The following is a 22,119-nucleotide window of genomic DNA, read 5'->3' as shown; positions in this document are numbered from 1 at the left end:
AATAGATTTAGCTTGACCAATTAACCATTTAGCTTCTATTTTGAGCTAATTGATGCTTTTCATTTTATTTGCTCTAGAGAATCCACTAAAGCAACAAACAAATAAAATGAATAAGAACAAATCAAAATAAGCAACAACAAGAATAGATTTACGCAATCTTATCCTCGATACAATATAAGAGACAGTTTTCAAGATTTAAACTCATAACCACTTTATCACAAGATAAACAATTTTATCGTTCGTCAATGTTCACCCTCTTCATCTAGTTGGATGGTAGATGTATACAATCTTACCATCATAGATGAAGAGATTATTTCCAGGATTTGAATCTATGACCCTCCATATCAGACGAAAACAATTTTACCGTTGCACTAAAACTTATCCTCTAATAAAAAAATAATATATATTGAAAGATATAAAAGAGAACATATAGTGTACCAAAATTTCCCAAACCCAACAAAAAAATAAGGCAAGGAATAGTTATGAAATATAACAGGACACCCTGCACTGTGTTCTTCAATGTCTACGTTCAAAAAAACTCAACATTGTAGAGACTCTGCAGGTGTGAAAGCTCATACACAAACAAGAAATGAATAACCAATGCATGTTAAAATGGCTTATTGCTGCAAAGGCTGCGCGCAAGATCGGACTTATTACGCTTGCAATGCGAAGAATTTCTCGAGGGAAAAAGAACCGCAAAATTCTGTATGCTTCTCATTCTTCGGCGCTGGAATCTGAATGTGTCAAATAGGCCTGAACAAGGGGTGCCTCCATCTGTCAGGCTTCATCCTCCAGTTACTTTCACCGTGTCTAGGCTTCAACAATCGATCTGTGTCAATTGCAGACTGAAGACAAGATTGCAGTCTCTTCAAATGTCCATGACATTGCTTGTGGTCGAAGCATTGCCCATCGGCGATATTATTGCCTTCTGGATCTTCATATCTTTCGTAGGGAGATTGCCACTTAGCTTGCAGATATGCTAACGATCTCCACGGTGGAAGCGGCATAGAATTTTGTTTCAAAGAAGACCTAGTAGCTTCCTCCATTATTACGAGAAATTGTTTCAGCCTCGTAAAGGAACCCACATAGACAACCGGAAGCGACTTCAGTATCGTGTTATATGAATCAACAGCTCTAGCTATTTCAAAGTGGCTTCGGAAATCAATATCAATGATCAATCTCTCCGATCCTCCAGAATTGTTGTTAACCACCACATCAATATATTCATGATCACCTGTACCACAGAAGTTTTAATGAGTAAACAAAAAACATGTGGAACTATTGAACACAAAACCATATCCAAAAAATATGACCTTTCATTCTTTCAAGAGTCATAACATTAAGTTTCGATTAACGTTTCGAGTCCATGAAGCATTCGCAGAATAATAATTTTGGTAAGATGAGACAAATGTACAATAGCATACCTCCGGGGACCTTGCCACTACCCTGCCATTTAGATGCACAAACACCAGCATCATAGCCAGAAAGTTTCATCAGCTTCACCAGATAAAACCTGATACAGCTAGCATAACATGGCCCGGAATTCAACTTACTTTGAAGGTCGGTCTCATTCATTGATCGGATGAGAGAATGAACAGTTGAAAGCAAGTCACTCTCGTGTGGAGCCACCGATAGCTTACAGATCTGTGTCATGAAGTATGAAAGAGAGTCAAGTAAGTTATTAATTACCATATATCACATATCATTAGTGTATAATTAGTAGAGACTCGTTCACTGATACGGTATTACTACAAGAAGGTGATTCTCGTTCTTACTTCCCGTGTTTAAAATAGTGGTGCTAGTGCGCAATCCACCCAAAACTATAGGTTAACCATCAACATCTCATGCGTATTAAGACAATAGACAAAAAAGAACATGCATTTTGCTCATGTTTCAGTAGATATCACAATTCACATGCAATCCACCGAACTAGAGGTGAAAATAAAACAACCTAGGTAGGAACATATCCCGAGGGGAGCCACATTTTCTATCCCAAAATTTTTTGTACCACTCGATGTACTCTAGCTTCTCATTGGTCAGAAAAGTAAAAGGGTACTTAGAGTGGTACACATCTTGGGACAGAAGATGTGCTCTCATCCCAACGGGACTACTGATAAAGTATGCTACCTGTCTTTTCTACCCGGTTTGATCCACCGGAGAATAAACATCCTAAACTTACCAGGCTAGCGTGGATGCTATGCACTTAAGATCGTCCATGGAGGGTCTTAGACTCTATCGAAGTAAAAGATGACCCGAGGATACCATCATCATACAACTTAAAAATAAAATTAAAATGTTTCGATCTGTCTGAGAAGAATAAATACAATGGCCAATGATCCTACTGAGGCAACTGGGTTCTATGAATTTAAAGGTTGCCCCGCAGTCCATAGCAACATAACTCTCTTCATCATGGTTTGCAATACCATAATACAATTTTAACAACTTACCAATTATGCAAATGGATGATTAACAAAACAGAAAACGATCACCAGCTTAAATATAAAAACTGTTTTTAAGACATTGAAAGAGTATATTCATGAAATGACATATGTTTCAAACCACAGAATATATTCATGTACTACAAAGAAATTTCAGCTATATTACTTAATATACTGTGTTCAATCATGCCAAATAGGTTACCTCTGTTATAGCAAACACGGCATGTAAAAAAAATACGACTCGATAAATCAAAATCCTCTGAATTTAACAGCATGTTAAGACTGAGATCTATAAATTCAATAAGCTGCTAATAAACATATAAGAACGCAGATAAATAGTACAGCCACAGTAATAGCAAACAGATGGTAAATCATATATGATTTCTGAAACACGGCAAAGCGAAAAGGGAACTAGCATGTGTACAATAACAGGGCACATTAAGAAGAACCACTAAAATCCTATCAATACTTGTATACACAAAACTGAGTTTTTTTTTTACAATCCGACAACTCTTGCGCTTAGAAATTAGGCGTCAAAGGTTCCAATTTGAATAGTGCTTGGACTAGATACCTATATCACATTTTGAAAAATAGAAGACTGAGGCAAAATGTGGTTTTCTGTGATATTGCAGCATGTATTTACACCATATGGCAGGAAAAAAATCGAAGAGTTTTCTAGTAAAGGCGAAGAAGCATAGTCGAAGTTGTGACTGAAGTAATATGGCAAAGCAAATAGACACTTTTAGGGAACATAGGCAGTAACTTAAAGGGGTCTGAGATATTTTTAAGGTGCTATTGGTATATGTACTGATTATTAGATGTTTGGTGAGAAAGTAGGTAAAATGAATGAGTTATAGTGTTTGTATGGTGGTTTGATTTTAAAGGAATGTATCCCAAACTAAAGGATTGTATGGTCCTTGAAAACAATCCATTCCTTTCGAGTGTAAAGTTGATTTTGTTACAAGTAATACAAAAGTACATTTTACCTAAAAATTAGTCATCAATTCCTTTATTCAATGAATTGATTGGTAGAAAAATTGGGGAAGGTATAAAACACCAAACAGTTATATATAACCAAGGACAATATGCATGCATTATTACGGAAAGTACCGCAAAGAAATGAAAATAGGCATGCATTAGAACAACATTACTGCTGCGACTAACAATGGCAGTTTCAAAACTTATTCTTCAGCCATCAAATTTTCATGCTGCAATGGCCACAGGACTGCATCACATCGACCATAATGCTCGAAATAGTAATGTCTGCAGCGGCAATCGCAATTTAAAACCATGAATCTGACTTAGAGAGATGAAGATAGAGAACCAAGGAAGACTTGATGATTCATTCGCCCTAATGGACTTGGCTTATGGCCTTAGGATTACATGTGAGGGATCTAGCCTCCCTCGATGCAAAAGATAGCCCAAAGACACATTTGCCATACACCAATGTCTTAGAACTCAAGAAAAAATATGGTTCCGGAATAAAAAAGAAATTACTACAAAATGTAAACAAGAGTATCTACACCGATATGCCGACCATACGCCCCGAGAGGCAGCATACAGTTGGTTGAGCAGTGAGACATAAAATGTGAGCACACGAGTTCCAAAATCGGCAGCTGCACAATTTCTCATCTCCCCTCGTGTCAAAAATATTGTCTATGCCTACCATATCACCAATAACAACTTCTAAACTTTATACTAACAACTACCAAAAACAACAAACAACCAGTACTTTAAATTGCAGTTGATGTTAAGTTGTGTTTACCGCAATTGCGAAAAACTTCGACATAGACTCACGAAACCACCGCAGTTGCGAAAAACTACGACATAGACTCCCGAAACTGCAATTGTGAAAAAACTTGGACATAGACTCCCGAAACTGCAATTGCGAAAAAACTTCGACATAGACTCCCGAAACTGCAATTGCGAAAAAACTTGGACATAGACTCCCGAAACCGCAATTGCGAAAAACTTAGACATAGACTCCCTAAACCGCAATATTATGGTTGAAAACAACACAACTAGTTCCATATCATAGAATAAAATTTAAAACTTACAAATAAAAAAACATTATTTAAAGAATAAAATAATAAAAAAGGAAAGAGAATTAATAGATTTGTTACTTAATTACCTGAATTTTCTCAGCAAGATGAGCAAAATCAGAAAGACCAGAATCGCTATCACTGCTACACCATGACTCAGCCCCACTGCTTCCATTCTCTAAGAAATCACTAACCATCATCGCTAAATCATGTTCACTCTCATGGCTAAACCCGCCGCCGCCAACGCCGCCGACACTCACCCAAAGATCGACTCCGGCGGAGACACACACCTTGAAATCCATCGCTAATCCTTCAACGGCGTCGTTTTCACTACCCCAAGTACCCAATTTCTCTCTTCACAATGAAAACGGCAACGTTTTCGTTGTAATCAGAATCCTCCGTCGTTGAATTCCCACGATTTTTTTCCAATACCCAATTGAAAAAATCACTCAATTCGCTTAAAGGGATCAAAATTTTCGAATTTTTATCAAAGGGGTTTCTCTCTTTTTTTTGTTACACAATTTTTTAAAGAATAAAAAATCAAAAAAAATCAAACTTTTTTTTCTTTTCGTGCGTTGAATATGAATTTGAGTCAGTGCTATGAACAATTCAAAGGAAGAAGATTATGAAAATGAAAAGGGTGAATGGAAAATGAAGAAGAATGAAGAAAAAAATGTTCCTTTTTGTGAAAATGAAAACGCAAAAAGATTGAATGCGAGTATATTGGGAAAACGATGGTTTTTAAAAAGGTGTAAGGTAGGTTGAAATTACTAAATTAACCCCAACGATATTTAACTTTTCCACCTAAAGTGACCTAACAATAATGTTAAGAGTTTTAGAAAATGGTGAGTTGGGGAAGTTATGAATTCACATTCAACAAAAGAATATTCATTGGTATCATTTTTAAACTATTTTTTTTTAGAAAAAAGTTAATTCAAATCTCAAAAATCTAATCTATTATATTTAATATATCCACCCTTCTAATTTATTTAATTATATATAGATATAGAAACAAGTTTAAAGAAGTTCCAAAAAAAAATTCATATGGAATATTATATATAATTTGAAGATCTAAAAAATTCAAGGTTATTTATTTGAAGAGTTGATGTGTTATTTTTTTTTTAACAAGTTGGAATCCAAATTTAATTTAACATAATGTTTAAAATGAAATAACTATTAATCTTTATCATCATTTGCTTCTAGATTTAGCGCTTATAATTTAGTTTGGGTTAGTTAGTTTATGTGTTTGTATTTATTTGAGAGGAATTATTATCAAACTATCATTGATTTATCAATATGACATTATATATATCTTGTGTCAAACCCTTTTAATTTCAAGTTTGAAATTCAAACAATTTTTGTACAGATATTTATTTATCAACTTTGTCCATTCCTAAAATTTTATGTAGAAAATATTTTAACTAATAGAAGCATATCTTCATATTAAAAAAATTTAAAAAAAATATGTGCACATATTGTTTACCTCTAAGTTTAATAACTATGGGTTAATGGGTAGTTGAGTATTATTTTGTATCCATTTAAAGGTTTTATAGCATATTATATTTTTAAATAAAGAAGCTTTTAATTATGCAAGACCAATAACTTATTTTTTTTAATGAGTCAAACACATGCTAATATATATTATATACGTTCATTCTATTTATGGTAAAGTTTAATCTATCATGTTTCCGATCTAAGAGAATGAATCAATTGGTCATCACGAAAAATACAAATAGTTACCAATCAAACTCTAAGCATACCAAAATTAGATTCCCTAGTCAATATCAACCTTTGCTCCACCAAAAAGTGCATTACTCATTACAATATATTGGTGTTTCATATAAGAAAATGGAAGACATTGTATAGATTAATCGAATTTTGTATTTTTCTACATGAAATTTATGAAATAGAGCATGTCCAAAGGTCATTTTTTGCAATTTTATGAATTTTGGGAGGCTATTTAATTTTATGAATCTTTGCATATTTGGATTGAAAGAGAATATGGAAAAGATTATAATATGGGTGAGACTATGATATTTTAGGGAGGAGATGATAATGATGAGGAAAAGATGAAAGTGGCGCAATGGATAAGGAATTTATTACTAACAAATATGACAACTAGTTTATAAATATATTTTTATAAGTTTGGGTGTGTAATAAAAATGTGAAGATATATCCACTCTTAATTAATTAAAATGCATTTAGGATTTTTATTATTTTATCAGTTTAGTTTTTAATTGTATTTAAATAATTTCATTTAAATTAATGTATTAATAATATAAATATGTGTATTAAATCTATGTAAAGTTTTTTGAATTACCATTTATTATATCATTATAATAATTATAACTATTAACTTTCCACATTTTAATATCTCGATTTTTTCCACAAAAAAAGACAATTATACATACAAGAGCCAATTTTCTTTATTAAAATACATTTAAAAAACAAGAGTAAAAATAAATAATCTATGAGTCTTTATTCTTTCACATTGCACTTGATCTCACTACCATTAGACAAAAAATTTCCACATAAGAAAACAATAATATTTTATGATTTTTATTTTTTATATGTATAACAAAAAATATAGGAAAATTTCAAACCTTATTTGAAAGTATCAGCAAAACATCTCTATGGGTATGATGGTAATTGCAGAAGGTATGATGACTTTCGTGGAGACAAAGTCACCTTAAATTAATGGAAAATTGGAAAAACCAAAACTAAGATAATGCAATATGAAAGTTTGGAATAATGTGAATATTTTTATATTATCAAGGTTATATCTTCAACTTTTTTTGGTGAGAAATTAATCTTTTCAGGATTCGTAGACCCCTCTTAACAATAGTTGTTCTCAAGAATCAAATCATTAAACTTTTTATCATTTTGATATCTAGCAGAATCTTATATCAGTAGACTAACATATTGGTGTATCAACGTGAATGAAGCTGAATATTGAATATTATTTAGCAAAAAAATTAATAATACTAAAGACTTCCACTTCTCAAAGTAAAAAATATAATAAGGTAACATAATTGTTTGACTTTGAAAAAGTAATAGCCCACCAAGAAAGAAAACAAAAATGACAACATCCGTTGATTTTTAATATAAAATGGTTTAACTTTATATTATTCTCCTAAACAAAGTTTAATAAAAACTCCAATCATTATTAAATTTGCTTATAAATGAGATGAAAGAGTAAAAGAATTCAAAATAATAAAAGACTATAATATTTATATAATAACGGTGTAAAAATTATACACACATCAATATATTATATATCATTTTTGTATTATTTTTTTAAAGTTAATAATAACAAAAAATGAACGATAAATAATAAACCAACAATATATAAAATTCATACACAATACCGAATAATTTTTTTGTAGCCACAAATATATTGAAGGCGTATAAAAAAAGGAAATGATAGTAACCACTTAACGAGGAAGCTGTTGAGTTGAATGAAGACCACACGGAACCATTTTGGTAGGTGCACGCGGCTAGTTCAGTGTATTTTGACCGAAAATATATGAGAAAAACTTCAATCAGGCATAAGTAAGACGAGTCATATTTGAAGACACGTATATTTATATTGATAAATACTATTATTTACTAATAAATTTTAATTAAAATTGAATTTTTAATGTGTTATCAATTATTTATTATAAATAATGTTGACAATGACCAAAAAAACCTTAGACTTGGAGTTTGGCAATTAAGAAATCAGATTTGGGATTTGGCAAATTTGAGACACCATATTATTAATTGATAGATGAGTAAATCAAAATTATAAAATTATAGATGGATGACTTAGATTAAAAATTAATAGTGATATAATTCCGTTTAAAAAATCTTGACAAAGTTGTTTTAATGAAATTAAAAATATATACATTTTAGGGCTTCAACAACAATTAAGAGTCAGGTTTATAAAAATCTGACACATAACAAACTCATTATCTTTTAAAAACTCAAATTTATTTCAGTAATTTTAATCACATTTTTTTTAAAAGTCCAAATTTATTTTTATTTTTTGAATACTATTATTCATTTTGGAAAATGCTTAACAACTCAAGGTTTCCAGATTTCAATTGGATTTTTTAAAAGAAATAATGCATATGTATAATATATAATCATTGACGTAAAAGTACATTGATTTCAGTTTTTTATAAATGTATATGTAAATCTAATATTATTATTAGAAATCAAACCTATAAAATTGATGTAAGGTAAACGAAGATAGTGAGTAAAAAATTTAATCACAGACTTGGAAAAATAGCAAAGTCTTTAATATTTTTTGGTCTCTCACATATATCCTCACACGGGAGACAATCCTGTCCGAGCTGAGAATATCCACAGGTATATGAGGCTAATTCTCTACGGATATTTTTTCATTTACAAGACTCGAACCTGAGACCTTACTTATGATGATGATGGCCACAATTTACAACAAACACAACATGTGAATAGACAACACTTTGTTAGGTCTTGATCACCCTATTATTTAGTGACCATGAAAAGAAAACCTAACTTTTTTTGATGGGGACATAAGGTATCTGTATATCTATCTTTTTGTGAATCCTAACCAATCTTACAAGAAATATAAAAGACATACTATAAGCATTATTAGAAAGATGTACATTTGGCATAAAATTATAAAGAGAGAGAATAATATTTTGGGACCACTAGCTTATTCTAAGGCTCATTTAGAGGGTAAGGATAAAAAATTGTGTGTGAACATCATATTTGAATATTTTTTTGGTTTACTACATGTGTCTTTCCATCGAAGGCAATCTTATCCGAGTCGAGAATATTCATAGGTATATGAGACTAACTCTCTTAGCGGATATTTTTTATCTACAACACCCGAACCCGAGACCTTGCTTAAAGAGACTCAACCATGTACCACTCAAACCAACACTCGTTGGTATCATATATGAATATGAGTATGTTTATGTTTTTTGATATTATCATTTATGACTAAATTTTAATTAAAATTAAATTTTTAATATATTATTAAAATTTTATTAATTGCCTTACATACATATATCTTCACGTAAATCTTTTCCGCTATAAGACACCAACCCTACCATAATAAACTATATGAAAATAGGGTCTCTTTTATTATTGGAAAGGAACAAAGGGATAAGGGATTAGCTATGATTATGCCAGCTTACAATATTCCCATACTAAAATCATATGATAAGTTTTCAATTATACAACTCATCATGCATGTAGGACATACAACATTTATTAATATTTGTAGGGTTACCTAGTTTTCACTTTAGAATATAATATTTTTTAATGTGCTATTAATGATTGATTCCACATATAAAAATAATGCTCACAGTTATTGGAACTTTGGAAGGAAGGGGTGATTTGCAGGGCAATAAATATACAAAATTTTAAAATATATTGGTTAAATTGTATCCTATCCTATTGTCCAGAATCAAGTTTCTTTTGAAATGATACATTAAAAATTCAAATCTTGAACCTCATAATTATTTTTAATATAATGAATGAATCATTTTGATAATTGAGTTATATATTATAAATAATAATATTTATATTTATAAATTTAATAAATTGTTATAAAATATATGAGTTAACCAATATGTTATTTAATTAATGAATCATTAGTTGATTCATTATACCACCATGTTAAAAGGTTAAGGGTGTGGATGGATCGGGTTAAGGTTTGTCTTTATTCAACCATAAATATTAGCCGAGTCATTTTTTGAGCCTGAATTCGGTCTAGGCCCGAAACTAACATGAACCCTAAATATCGATCAGATCAGCCTTTAAACCCGACCCGACTAAATATCATATATACTCATTTTAAATAATGTATTCTCGATATTATTTATTATTACGAATATTTAATTGAATATGTAAAATGATATATGTATATATATTTTTAATCATGTATATATGATGAAAAAATTTAGCGAATCAATAATATTTTCGACCAAAAAAATAATATTATTTTGTACATATTTGAATAGAGACACATACAAATATGTTGACTGAATAATCATGGGACAAGCCGGATCATGCTTGTTCCATACCCAATCCTAAATATTGATTGAGTCTAATTTTTGAACCTGAATTCAATCATAGATCAGATGAGATCCGACCCTATTCGAATCGATCATAATTAAGCCGTATTGGATGAGCAGGTAGAGTTGAGTTCCGCCCATCCCTAGTGTTAGTACTCTGATCAGTATAATAACTAGTATAATATAATAACCTAATCAAAAGTATGAAGTTTGTAAGATTGAATGATCTCATATTTTTTTCAGCTGGGAGGTACCTTTTAATTTTATTTCAACTATGATAGTATAACACAAAATAACTACAATCAAGAACATATTACAAACTCATTCCTGAATTTGAATAATAAATAAATGTAAGAATGTTACTTTTGTATAAGAATTAAAATTGTGGAAATAAAAATTAGTTATAGAGGCTGTACAGTGCAGTTGAACCACTTTTATGGGGCTGGGGTGTGGACCAATCATTACAAGGTCTTCAATAGCCCAAAAAAAACAAGAAAATGTCAAGCTCGTATATACAAATTCTTCATTGTGATATTTTTATTTTGTGATTTTTTTCTTAAATAAGAAATTTTTTTATTAAGGTAAAGTAAGAAGAGAGAAAGAAAATTGGGCATGAATATAAAAGTGTAAGATAATTTGTGGGACCAAAATAAGAATAAGAATAATGTTCGTCATTGTGGTGAAAAAGATAAATATTGTTCTCCCTTTATGAGAAGTTGTAATAAATTATAATATAATGTATGGGACCCAAATAAAAATAAAGATTATATTCTTTAATGTGGTTGCTATAACTATTTTGTATTTGAACTTCATTTCATGTGTTGTGTTATAACTATTGTTCACTCATCATAACATTTGTGATATAAAATTAGTTATTAATTATAATTATATGCACGTATTTTTTAATTTTGATAATTCAAATAAAATTTAATAATTTATCCATTATCAATTAATTCCATATTCGTTATCAATTTGACAAGTCTTATAGATCGTTAATAATTAAATCACTTGTTTTATAATCCCAAGATAAATAGCCAATATAAATGTATTAAATATATAATGCCCTCCTTAGAACATTTTTTTTGGCCAGATTTCATTCAGGAAATTCATAAGAAGAAAACAGTATATTCATTAAGGCATCTAATGCTTCAAGCATGCAATTTTTTTGGTAAATATTATACAGTCTGAATCATACATGGAATATAACCTGCTATAACAAAGTGAAAATCCCTTTTATCTTCAGGTTAAAACTTAAAAGTGATTATGAATAAGTTAAAATAAAAAAAGTGCTTAATGTGTATAAAAGCAACACATTCCTTATGCAGACTCATACAGCAGCAGGTTCTTCTTCTTCATGTCCAGAGCCATTATCATCACCACTTCCTTGACCTCCTTTATCTGCATTATGTAAAAACTTATGCTCCGAGGGCAAATTTTTCCGTGCTTTCCGGCTTCCTTCGACTTTCCATTGATCCCATACCCGAGTTCTTGGAGGTGGTGTAGCATCTGCAATTGGTGCAACTAATCCTGGTTTTCCATCATCAATAACACCGTCAATCAAACCATATTCCTTAGCTTCCCAAGGATTCATAAAATTATCACGATCCGTGTCCACTTCAACCTGCCGATAAAATAAACTGAAGGGGTGAACATGTGTGTATCATATCGGACAAAAACATTAAGGATGTTCTATCTGATATCCAACCTGTTCTTCAGGCTTCCCGGTAACTCTTGATAGTATCTTGTTTATCTTAATCTTGTGATACGCCATTTCTCGAATACGAATGCTCATTTCCGTAGCCTGTAATTGTTATGTTATACAAATTAACAATATACAAGGAAAAGTTTTAGCTCAGAGGTACTAGTAATCCCAGCAGATATTGTCAATTCATAATAGATGGTAAAAATAATTCAAGGTACAAAACTTCTACTAAGGAAAAATGAATTTATCAAAATTCATCTTTTGCAAATAAAATTTTCACCATGTTCGGTTTCTGCAAAATTCGTCATTTTTTGGTAAAAATTACCTTCTAAACAAATTATATGAAATTTACACTATGCATATACATGACTAGAAAGGGATGCCGATTTAATATGTCAAAAACTCAACAAGGAAACTGGCTTCATAAAATCACTTTCTTATGAAACAAATGATCAAATTTTCAAGAAACAAATAACAAACAAGATCGAACCAATTTTTTTCGTAAGATATGTCAAGTTTTTGCAGGTTTCTCTAGAACCTAACATCACATCCATACCGGAGATCAATGCAATATATATAATCTACATTTAAACAATTAAAAATCAAACTGATCTCCGACTATGTGGATCGGGTATATGATTCAAATGACACCATTGTGTTCTTCACTTCTATCGTTTTTCTTGGTTTTACTTTCCCTCTTACTATAGGACTAACCTCTATCTAATCAATTATCCTAACTGGTGTTTCTATTGGTCTTCTTTTTACGCTTGTCAAAACCATCTTACGCTTGATTCTACCATATTTTCTTGTATGCTCACTCATCCAATGCAACATTGTTATCTTTGCCAGACTCTTATCATGGTCTTATTACCACTTTACTGCCCCCGATTCAATACCGTAAGGCATTGCTGGTCTTATGGTTGTGCAGTATGATTTTCCTTCTACCTTGATAGGTACATTTCTACCACAATTAACCAGCATTCATCCATTTCATCCGCTCAGCTTGAATCATATGATTTACATCCCTATTTTTCGATAACCTTGTATTATAGAACCTTCACTCACCACATAAAAACCCGTACTGCCAATGGCAACCAGTACCGAATCTAAACTTTGATTCTAGCCAATCACCTTAAAGCACAACTATAACCTGGCCCACCTTTCCCCCTCCCTTTTTCAAATGGTTGCACATCCAATTTACCAATAACATATTAAAAAATACTTCACTTCCGAAAGCATATTAAATTTGTTGTTTAGTTAACAAAAAAAATGATGTGTATATGTGGTTTATACTTTATACTTAAAAGAATGTTGAATTGGGTACAAACACAGTTTCATGTCGAGATGGCATGTTTGCAGAAACAAGGCAAGTTTGACAAAGTGAATAAAAAATGAACTAACATCATGTTAATTAGCTTAGTATTGGTTCAATACTTATCGTGAATCAAAAAACTTATTTTCGTGTATCATAAATTATACCATACTGTCAGATATGGCAACAAAATGTTGATTAGCTTGAAAAGCATAGCCAGATATATTCGTAACCCTCAAATCATTCCTTCACATCCCATGAAATGCATTTGAACATGTACACTAAAAAGGAAACAAAAAAAATACAATAGAAGGGCAATGGAATTCGGAAGTAGAGTAATAAAGTAGTTGTTAGTTCAAAATGCCAAAATTCATTTAGTGGAAAGTCGCATATATGCAAAAAAGTCGTTTGGTTACTAAGTTAAATATGATTGTATCAACCAATGTCACATAATCAATTTATTAGTTACATCTAAGCAACATATTTAAAGTAATCATGTTGGGATTTATCATATTTGAAAGGAGAGGGCCTTTCACTTATTTCGATTTGGAATTAAGTTAACAAAGGTCTACCAATATCCTGAGCACTTGCATGCAGATAAATGAAATCTTACACCGCCCAATAGGGATGACAATGAAAATTGAACCCGTAGGTACCCGCCAAAACCAACCCAAATTTAACATGAAAAACCCGATGTGATTGAATTTGGGTTTTACTTGAGTTCAACTTTTGGGTTCGGGTTTGGTGCAGTTGATACCCTACCCCGAACCCGATTAATATATGTAAAATTATAAAATCACACATAAATACATATATAAAACATATATATATACATATAGAAATTTGACATATATATATAGAACCTATATATATAGAAATACATGTTTCGGCGGGTTCCCATCGAGTAAAGGTTACCAAAAACCCGACGGGTTCGGGGATGATATCATTATTTTCAACCTTGCTTAATCCAGGTTCGGGTTTTGGATATCTGGTTCGGGGTTGGGTAAGCACAAACCCGACCCCAATCCGCCCCATTGCCATTCCTACTGCCCAAATCCCGTACTTCTCCAAAATAGGCTTGAAATCGAAAGTAAGCTTATATTTTAACTTCGTAGTATGAATGCAAACAAAAATAACCAATGCAAACTTGAGACTTAGTTTAAATTTACAATAATTGAAGATGATATAGGTGGTCAGTCTTACTTTTCCACCAGAAGTTCCGAGTGGCTGATGAATCATAACTCTTGAATTCGGCATACAATACCTCTTCCCTTTTGTACCAGAAGCAAGGATAAATGCACCCATGGATGCAGCAAGTCCGAGGCAAACAGTTGACACATCTGCTTTGCATAACTTCATGGCATCGTAAATTCCCATTCCTACACGCAACGATAAACAAAATAAGAGCAATCTAAGTAGCCAAACACAGACGTGTTTCCGAATCATTAAACTCAACTGTCCTTCATACATCACAAAAACTTCATTACTTTCCTATAACTATAGATTAAATACTAATGAACTTGCAAAGCTTCACGTATCCGACTTAGCTTTCCTATCAGAGCAGACAACAATACCTTCTTTTTTCTCTTATCGGTAAATACAATGGGTACATAAGTGCATTTTGCAACAAACAGCACATCATGTGAGCTACTAAAGTCATAAAACTCATACATTGCCGATGCATATCAAATACAAAAATGAGCTCAATAGTCAAGTGCATATCCTCTTCGTGGTTAAGCAGAAAAGATAAGCAAACAAGCAAAACCACTGAATCATTAAAAGGCAGATATATTTCAGATTCATTAAGCTGAACTACGCCTCATGCTTCACAAAAGTGTCACTCATTCCTTTACCTACGTATTAAATGCTAACAAACCTTTCCTATCAGAGTTATCCACAATTCGTTTTTGTTTTCTTATCGGTAAACACACATGTAGGGTATGACATAGACAAACAGGAGTCTCGATCGATACTCTATAAGCTAAGCAACTTTAACTACAACTAGCACATCAATCATGTAAGCTACTGAAGTCAGAAATAATGAACCTGACATTAAATAAACCTAATATCTGTGACTGTGAGTAACCAAATACAAAACCGAACTCAAAAGTCAAGCGCATATCCGGTTCATTGAGAAGCACAAAAGATGAAAAGAACACTGAATCAGTAAAACTTTATCGGCATACCAGCAGTAACAGAACCACCAGGTGAGTTAATAAACAATGTAATGTCTTTTTTGGGGTCTTCGGCATCCAAAAACAAAAGCTGACTGATGATAAAATCCGCAGTCACATCGTCTACCTGGTCAAACAATTGAATTGACAAACACACAATCAGATACTTCCTCTTTAGTCGGATTTCCATTTCCCTGTTCATTATTTCTTTGTTTTGTTGTTAGTGTAATCCCATGGTTCAGAACAAGCACATAAATTTCTCAAAATCAACAATATTAATCATCTCTTCAGCAATTTAACACTCCCAATTATCTATTCATATTCCTCCTTTACGATTTGACAATTCAGTAAAATAAAAATCTTCCAACCAATAACCGGTTACGAGGTAGTGAGGACAAGGAATTCAGAATACAAATAGCATTACCCTCCAGAGCCTAATGTGATTTCCAGATTCCAAGGTAATGCTATTGAAACTCCGAATTGCCTATTCACACTCTTCATTAATCCATTTGCAATTGTAAAAATCTAAAACAAGATTCATAACTAGAAACGTTTGGAGTCTTAACCTAATATCCACATAGTGAGGGTCTACACAAACATACAAACAATGTTCCTTTTTTCTCTCTCTCTTTGTTCATTCATTTGATGACTTGTTTTTTTGGTACTACCAAAGGCATTTCTTAACTCTATGAGTAAGGAACTAATCCACTTTCAGGCATAACTGTCCCTCCCGAGAATCGAACCATTCACCTTTTAGTCACCCTGGGATCTAACACAGCCTTACACAACTATACCAACACTTCGTTGGTGATGACTTATTTTAGGGATACTTCAGAATAAACCCCACCCACATGAACAAGTTTGAAAATTTCCGAAATAAACATAATCAGAAAACAAAAGGGTAGTCTTGGAACAAATCAAAAACATGAAAAAATCAAAAACATGAAAAAATCAAAACAAAAAAAACCTGAGAACCCAAAAAGATAATCCTTTGACGAAGGAGCATGTTAGTTGTATCAAGTTGTTGAAGTGTAGGAAGCCAAGGAGAAGGAGTTGATAAAGAAGAGAAATCATCATTGGAAACAAGCCAATTAGAAGACAAGGTGTTTCTTTTGGTGTTAGAAGAAGCATTAACAAGAGACAAGAAAGGTTTTGATTTGGTTAAGGTTGTTGGAAAAAGGTTTGTTCTTTTTGAATTGTTGAAATTGAAACTCAATGGCATACATATTGAAGCTAAACAATGTTCCATTGATGAATTGAAGAAGCTGCTATAGGTTTCGTTTCTAAACTTCCAATGGGGTTTTGATAATGGCTCAGAGAAAGATATATATATATATATATATAACAAGTTAATCTCATTATCTATTTAGTTACCTCATAAAAATGAATTTCTTGATTTTGGATAAATTATTATTATTTACTTACATTTTTTGATTGAAAATAAAGTATCTCCTCTGATCACACTAAAAGTATGACAAATATATTATTTTGTTTAACTTTTTTAAATATTTTTATAAAGACAATTAAATATGACATATATTATAATGTTAGTATTTGAAGAAGATAAATTATCTCATTACTTTATTCCCTTTTTATTTAGATGTATATATTTTTAAATACTTGGCCTATTATGTGATACGTACAAGTTAGAGATATCATTGGAAAATATTCTCTCGTTGATATTTTTGCACATACTTTGTTTTTTTTTTAATTTCGAAATTCAAATTAATTATGGAAATCTTAATTTTCAAACCTTTTGTAATCTTTTTTATGATATTTTAATTATTACTTGTATGGACTGTAATAGGCAGTGATAAGTATTTTTTTATGATGATCACGTGCACCTATTTGTAGGTATTTTTTTGTTGGTGCTATCAATATCAAATGTATCTTATCAATTTTTGGTTAAGAAACTAATATATTTTAATATGTGTGATTGTCCCTCCTAATAAATGTCACATGAATCGAATCATTGCATTAAATTTCTAAAATAAAGTTGAATTATTAGAGATAATATTTGTTGGAAATGTCAACCAAACACTTAAAAGAAATTAATTTCTTAACGGATACCCTTAATAATGTTAAAAATAATAATACAACCATTGGATTAATTTGTAACTATATTTTAACTCCAACCTACAAATATTTTTTGATGGAATTTTTTATTCCATTTTTTAGTACTAATAGCAAATTGTTAAGACATGAAAATTGTTTCTTTACTCAAACAACTATTTAGTATTTAGTTATTTACTAAGATTTAAGTGTATTGAAACATTTTCACCAAAAATACCAACGAGCGTCAGTTCAAGTGATATATGCTTGATTCATTTTAAAAAGGTATCGAGTTCGAGTATTAGAAATGAAAAAATGTCGGTTAAGAGAGTTACTCTCACGTATACATGTGGAAAACAAAAAAAAATTCACCAAAATAAAAAAAAAGTGTAATATTGAAACATTTATTTATCATAAAACAATATTCCAACAACCTCTCTCTCCTGATTTCTGATATTTCAATGGCTATTTCCTTTTCTCATTGTTCCCTTCTTCATGAAAACAACATTCCTTTATCATCTTTGAAATCTCATTCCAAACCCAAATACAAATACTTGTTTCAATTTCAATCTATTCAATGTTCCTCATCAAACTTCAACATTAAATGCAGCATCAACCTTAGAACTTGTAAGAACTGCAAAACCCAATTTGACCCTTCTCTCAATCACCCTCTTTCTTGTCGCTTTCACACTGCCCATTTTGGAGGTAACTATTAACTACCCAAAGTCACTTCCTTTTTTGTGTTTCATGTTCCAATTTTTTCATTCCATGTGTTAGTTATGTCATTGGAGTTGCAAAAAAAAAAAACATGTACTTTGTTTATTGTGAAAGTTAAAAAACTTAGTCTATATCTTAGTCATCTATTCTATGAAAATATAATGGTTCACTTGATTTGAATTAGTTAGTAGATCTGAAACACTAGATTTTCATAAAATGGATGAATAAGATGTGTAATATGTTTTTTTAATTTACTACTAGAGTACCAACAAGACGTTGGTCTAGTAGGGTAAGGTCACATTGGATCCCCAATGCCGAAGGTTCGATTCTCGGAAGTGACAATTGTTGGGAGGGATAGCCACGAAAACCAAAATGAATTAGTTCCTTACAAAATAAAAATGTGAGGGATACCCTTAGTAGTACAAAAAAAGCTTACTCCTAGAGTGAATGAATCATCTCTTATTTATTTGGGTCTATTTTAAGGTCATGATAAATAGCTTTTGGTTCATATTGTTAAGTAATGTGGGATGTCAATGCTTTAACAATATTTGTTAGGGAGTGTTAGTTATAAGGAATGTTTTGACATTCCCTTGTATCTCACTTGGGAATATGAGATTTCCATGTTTGGTAGAAGGTTTAGAAAAAAACATGCCCAGGAATGTAAGGTTCCGGTAATTTGTGAAGGATGTTGGAATGTTGGATTCCGATCGGAATCTTTCATTTTTATGTTGAATGACTCTAATGTCATCCTCTTTCTAACCTCTTAATTTTAGTGAAGAGTGTTTTTGGAATGAAACTTACCCTGGGATCACAATCCTAGACACCATGTTCCCGACAATATGCTAAAAAACATTCCTCGTACCAAACACCCCCTTAGGGTTCTTTTGCGAGTTAAGTTTTGAACGGGAAGGGAGGGAAAAAGAAGGTTTCAGAGTCATCTCACAAGTGTATTTCATGACTCTCATGGGATGTACAAAGAGCGTTGAAGTAAGAGCGTCTTGAAATACAGGAAGGGCGATACAAATTTATTGAGTGAGAAAGGGACATGGTTTAACTGAGGAAGAAGTGAGATCTAGAGTCTAGAGGGATCATTGTACATACATAATATACATATGCTACCAAATAATGTTCAACCTCATAAGTTCTTAGCAAAGTTACAAGGAAATCATGGAACTGAGATGTGCTATGGTACATCAGAACTCATGGTGCTATCTAGGACTAGGTACCCTTCAAAATTCAAATACATTTCATTGATGAGATATGTAGTGAAAATGTTATGCTAGTGTTTGGTAAACGTGTTAGAACGAGTCAATGGGACGGAACAAAATACGAGTTAAAGGGTGGTGTATAGTTTATAAATAGAAAACAATTGGGGCATTCATGTTAAAAAGAGGGACATTTTGGTTGCATTAAAATGGTGTAACCAAAACGGGCAAAACAGAACACATTGTTCCATCTGTTCTGTCCACGGCTAAACGCGGTTTATGTATTGTCGGGCAGGCACGATGATATTTGTTTTTCTTCTTATGAGAAACTGACCAGGATCTATCCTTCACTTCAGAAGCTCAAATTGTCATCAATATTGACACTGAATAGTTGACTCAAATTAAGCAAAGATACACTCAATTATTTGATAATTTAGTATGCACAAGGTGTGGAGAGCATAGTGATCCCTCCTGTTAACATCGATTAATACGGCTTCGGGTATAAGCCTAGTAGAGCTGACAAAGCTACAGTTGTCGAAGAGAAGAGGAGGAAAAGACTAGCTCGTCCGGGGCAGTTTAAATATGAAGGTGGAAGGATTCCCATTCCCCACATCAGCCTGAGTTTCGCGAATGTAGGCATTGTCCAGCAGGATATGCTCGCAATGGTTAGTGAAGACAAACCTGAGGATGATTTCAGTTTCGTTTACGAGTGCCCTCCCGACATGGTACTAAACAACTGGGCCGAAGAGGATGTTGACCATGTAGATTTGTATTTAAAGTAATTATGTTTGTTTTTAAATCATTTGCCTAGCCTTGGGCATTTGGTTTCTTGTCTATAAGGGCATGTTTATTTTCATCAGAATAAATTTCATCCATAAAATGCATTTGTACTAAAAAAAAACAAAGAATAATTTTTTTTGTTTTAAATAAAATTTTAAGGGTATAAAAGTCTATGTTAGTGATAGTACCATTTTGATACAGGCAGATGAGGTGCTAATACATTCTGTGATCCATAATCGACTCTTAGGCTTAGAACTCTTGTTGAAAATACATTGTATCCAATCGGACTTAAAAAGAGAGTTTTCTACATTTTAACAGCAAAAAATGTAGTGGTGACTCCACATTTTTTAGGAGAGGTCGAAATCGAGTTCACCTTTTCGTAAGTCACAGAGCTAGTTTCCAACTGAAAATTGGGTCATGACATGCAATATACACAGCCTTATTCATGTGAGTGGAAATGTTTTTCCCAGAATTTAAATATACGCCTCTAGATCACTAGCCAACAACCTTACTATTATACCAAGGTTTATTCTCACTTGTCTAACCATTACATTGACAAAAATTGATGCATTTTGTCTTTATGTTGTTGATTTGCACTACTATTTGAATTTAAGTTGGCATTAATTCATATCTCTCTCTCTCATAGGGGAAACTAAGAGAAAGTTTGAGAGTGTGTATGAAGGTGGCACAATGAATACTCCTAATTCTGGCAAAGTTATTCAGTATTGGCATTGTTGTGGCTCTGAAGATCCATTTGATCCTGGTTGCACTGCTTCCCCTCACTTGTCATATGATGAATGATGCATGTGGCATGCATCATAAGAACAACAATGTCATTCTCTTCTTCCATTTATGAATCTTTTAGCTAAATATAGTTTCTCAACTATTGTACAAAATTCTTGATTTGATTCATGATTCCTTAAATATTGTTAAAAAAATTGAATTTGATTCTTATCCAATTTATTATAAGCAAAGTTCTTTGATTGAAAGAGGAGACAAGGACAATTGTGCAGTTGTATGTGTTTGAATCCGAATGCTCACATTTCATATTCCACATTTTGATCAACTATATTTTCTCTTGGGTATCGACACAACTAATCTATTATCCAATGTTGTGAGGATTGAATCAAATGGTCCGATTGGTCTGATCGTTCATCAGACTTAAAAACAACTTTGGTTTGTAGTCTTAACCGAATGAGTGGTTGGATAGGTTTGAACAAGAGAAATTCTGGTCCAATTATATTAAACTGAAATAATATTGGAAGTGAACCGGATGGTTCACTTAAAATAAAAAAAGCAAAATACTATTATACTGTTTTGTTTTATTACAGTCCAAAAGAGATGAAAAAATATTATTTAAATATAATTATCTATAATTATTAGTTAGGTAAATTTTTTGCATTTATATAATTTTATATTTACATATAATTATTAATTATATATAATATCATCTGATTCGACTGGATAACTTTAACATTTAAATCGGTTAAAACTAATATTAGACTTCTTACAATTTAATGTTTGTCTCGGGTTTCATAAATTGTTATTATCCCTCAAAAAAAATTTGTTTGCCCATAAGTTAGCCAAGTTTTTTGGAAATGAATATTGAAATTACCTCACTTATAAATGTCTCGTAAGACTAGG

The 22,119-nt window shown here is 31.9% G+C and overlaps 3 protein-coding genes across 3 annotated transcripts; 1 reads left to right on the top strand and 2 right to left on the bottom strand.

Annotated features, from left to right (window-relative positions):
* Nucleotides 437-5,142, bottom strand: LOC109354888. Its single transcript, XM_019597686.1, has 3 exons — nucleotides 4,570-5,142; nucleotides 1,425-1,644; nucleotides 437-1,234 (listed from the first exon to the last, which is right to left on the bottom strand). Exons 1-3 carry the CDS (start codon nucleotides 4,780-4,782, stop codon nucleotides 744-746), a joined length of 924 nt encoding a protein of 307 aa, XP_019453231.1. The 5' UTR covers nucleotides 4,783-5,142; the 3' UTR covers nucleotides 437-743.
* LOC109354783 (ATP-dependent Clp protease proteolytic subunit 3, chloroplastic) lies at nucleotides 11,678-17,035 on the bottom strand. The gene is made up of 5 exons (XM_019597504.1): nucleotides 16,689-17,035; nucleotides 15,734-15,848; nucleotides 14,751-14,926; nucleotides 12,239-12,334; nucleotides 11,678-12,154 (listed from the first exon to the last, which is right to left on the bottom strand). The coding sequence occupies exons 1-5, from the start codon at nucleotides 16,968-16,970 to the stop codon at nucleotides 11,861-11,863; spliced, it is 963 nt and encodes a 320-aa protein (XP_019453049.1). The 5' UTR covers nucleotides 16,971-17,035; the 3' UTR covers nucleotides 11,678-11,860.
* On the top strand, nucleotides 18,205-21,434 carry LOC109353499. Its single transcript, XM_019595799.1, has 2 exons — nucleotides 18,205-18,478; nucleotides 21,122-21,434. The coding sequence occupies exons 1-2, from the start codon at nucleotides 18,235-18,237 to the stop codon at nucleotides 21,274-21,276; spliced, it is 399 nt and encodes a 132-aa protein (XP_019451344.1). The 5' UTR covers nucleotides 18,205-18,234; the 3' UTR covers nucleotides 21,277-21,434.

Source organism: Lupinus angustifolius, chromosome LG08, assembly GCF_001865875.1.
Source record: "Lupinus angustifolius cultivar Tanjil chromosome LG08, LupAngTanjil_v1.0, whole genome shotgun sequence".
Lineage (NCBI taxonomy): Eukaryota > Viridiplantae > Streptophyta > Magnoliopsida > Fabales > Fabaceae > Lupinus > Lupinus angustifolius.
Note: the sequence above shows the minus strand (reverse complement) of the source record. Positions and strands in the feature narration are given on the sequence as shown.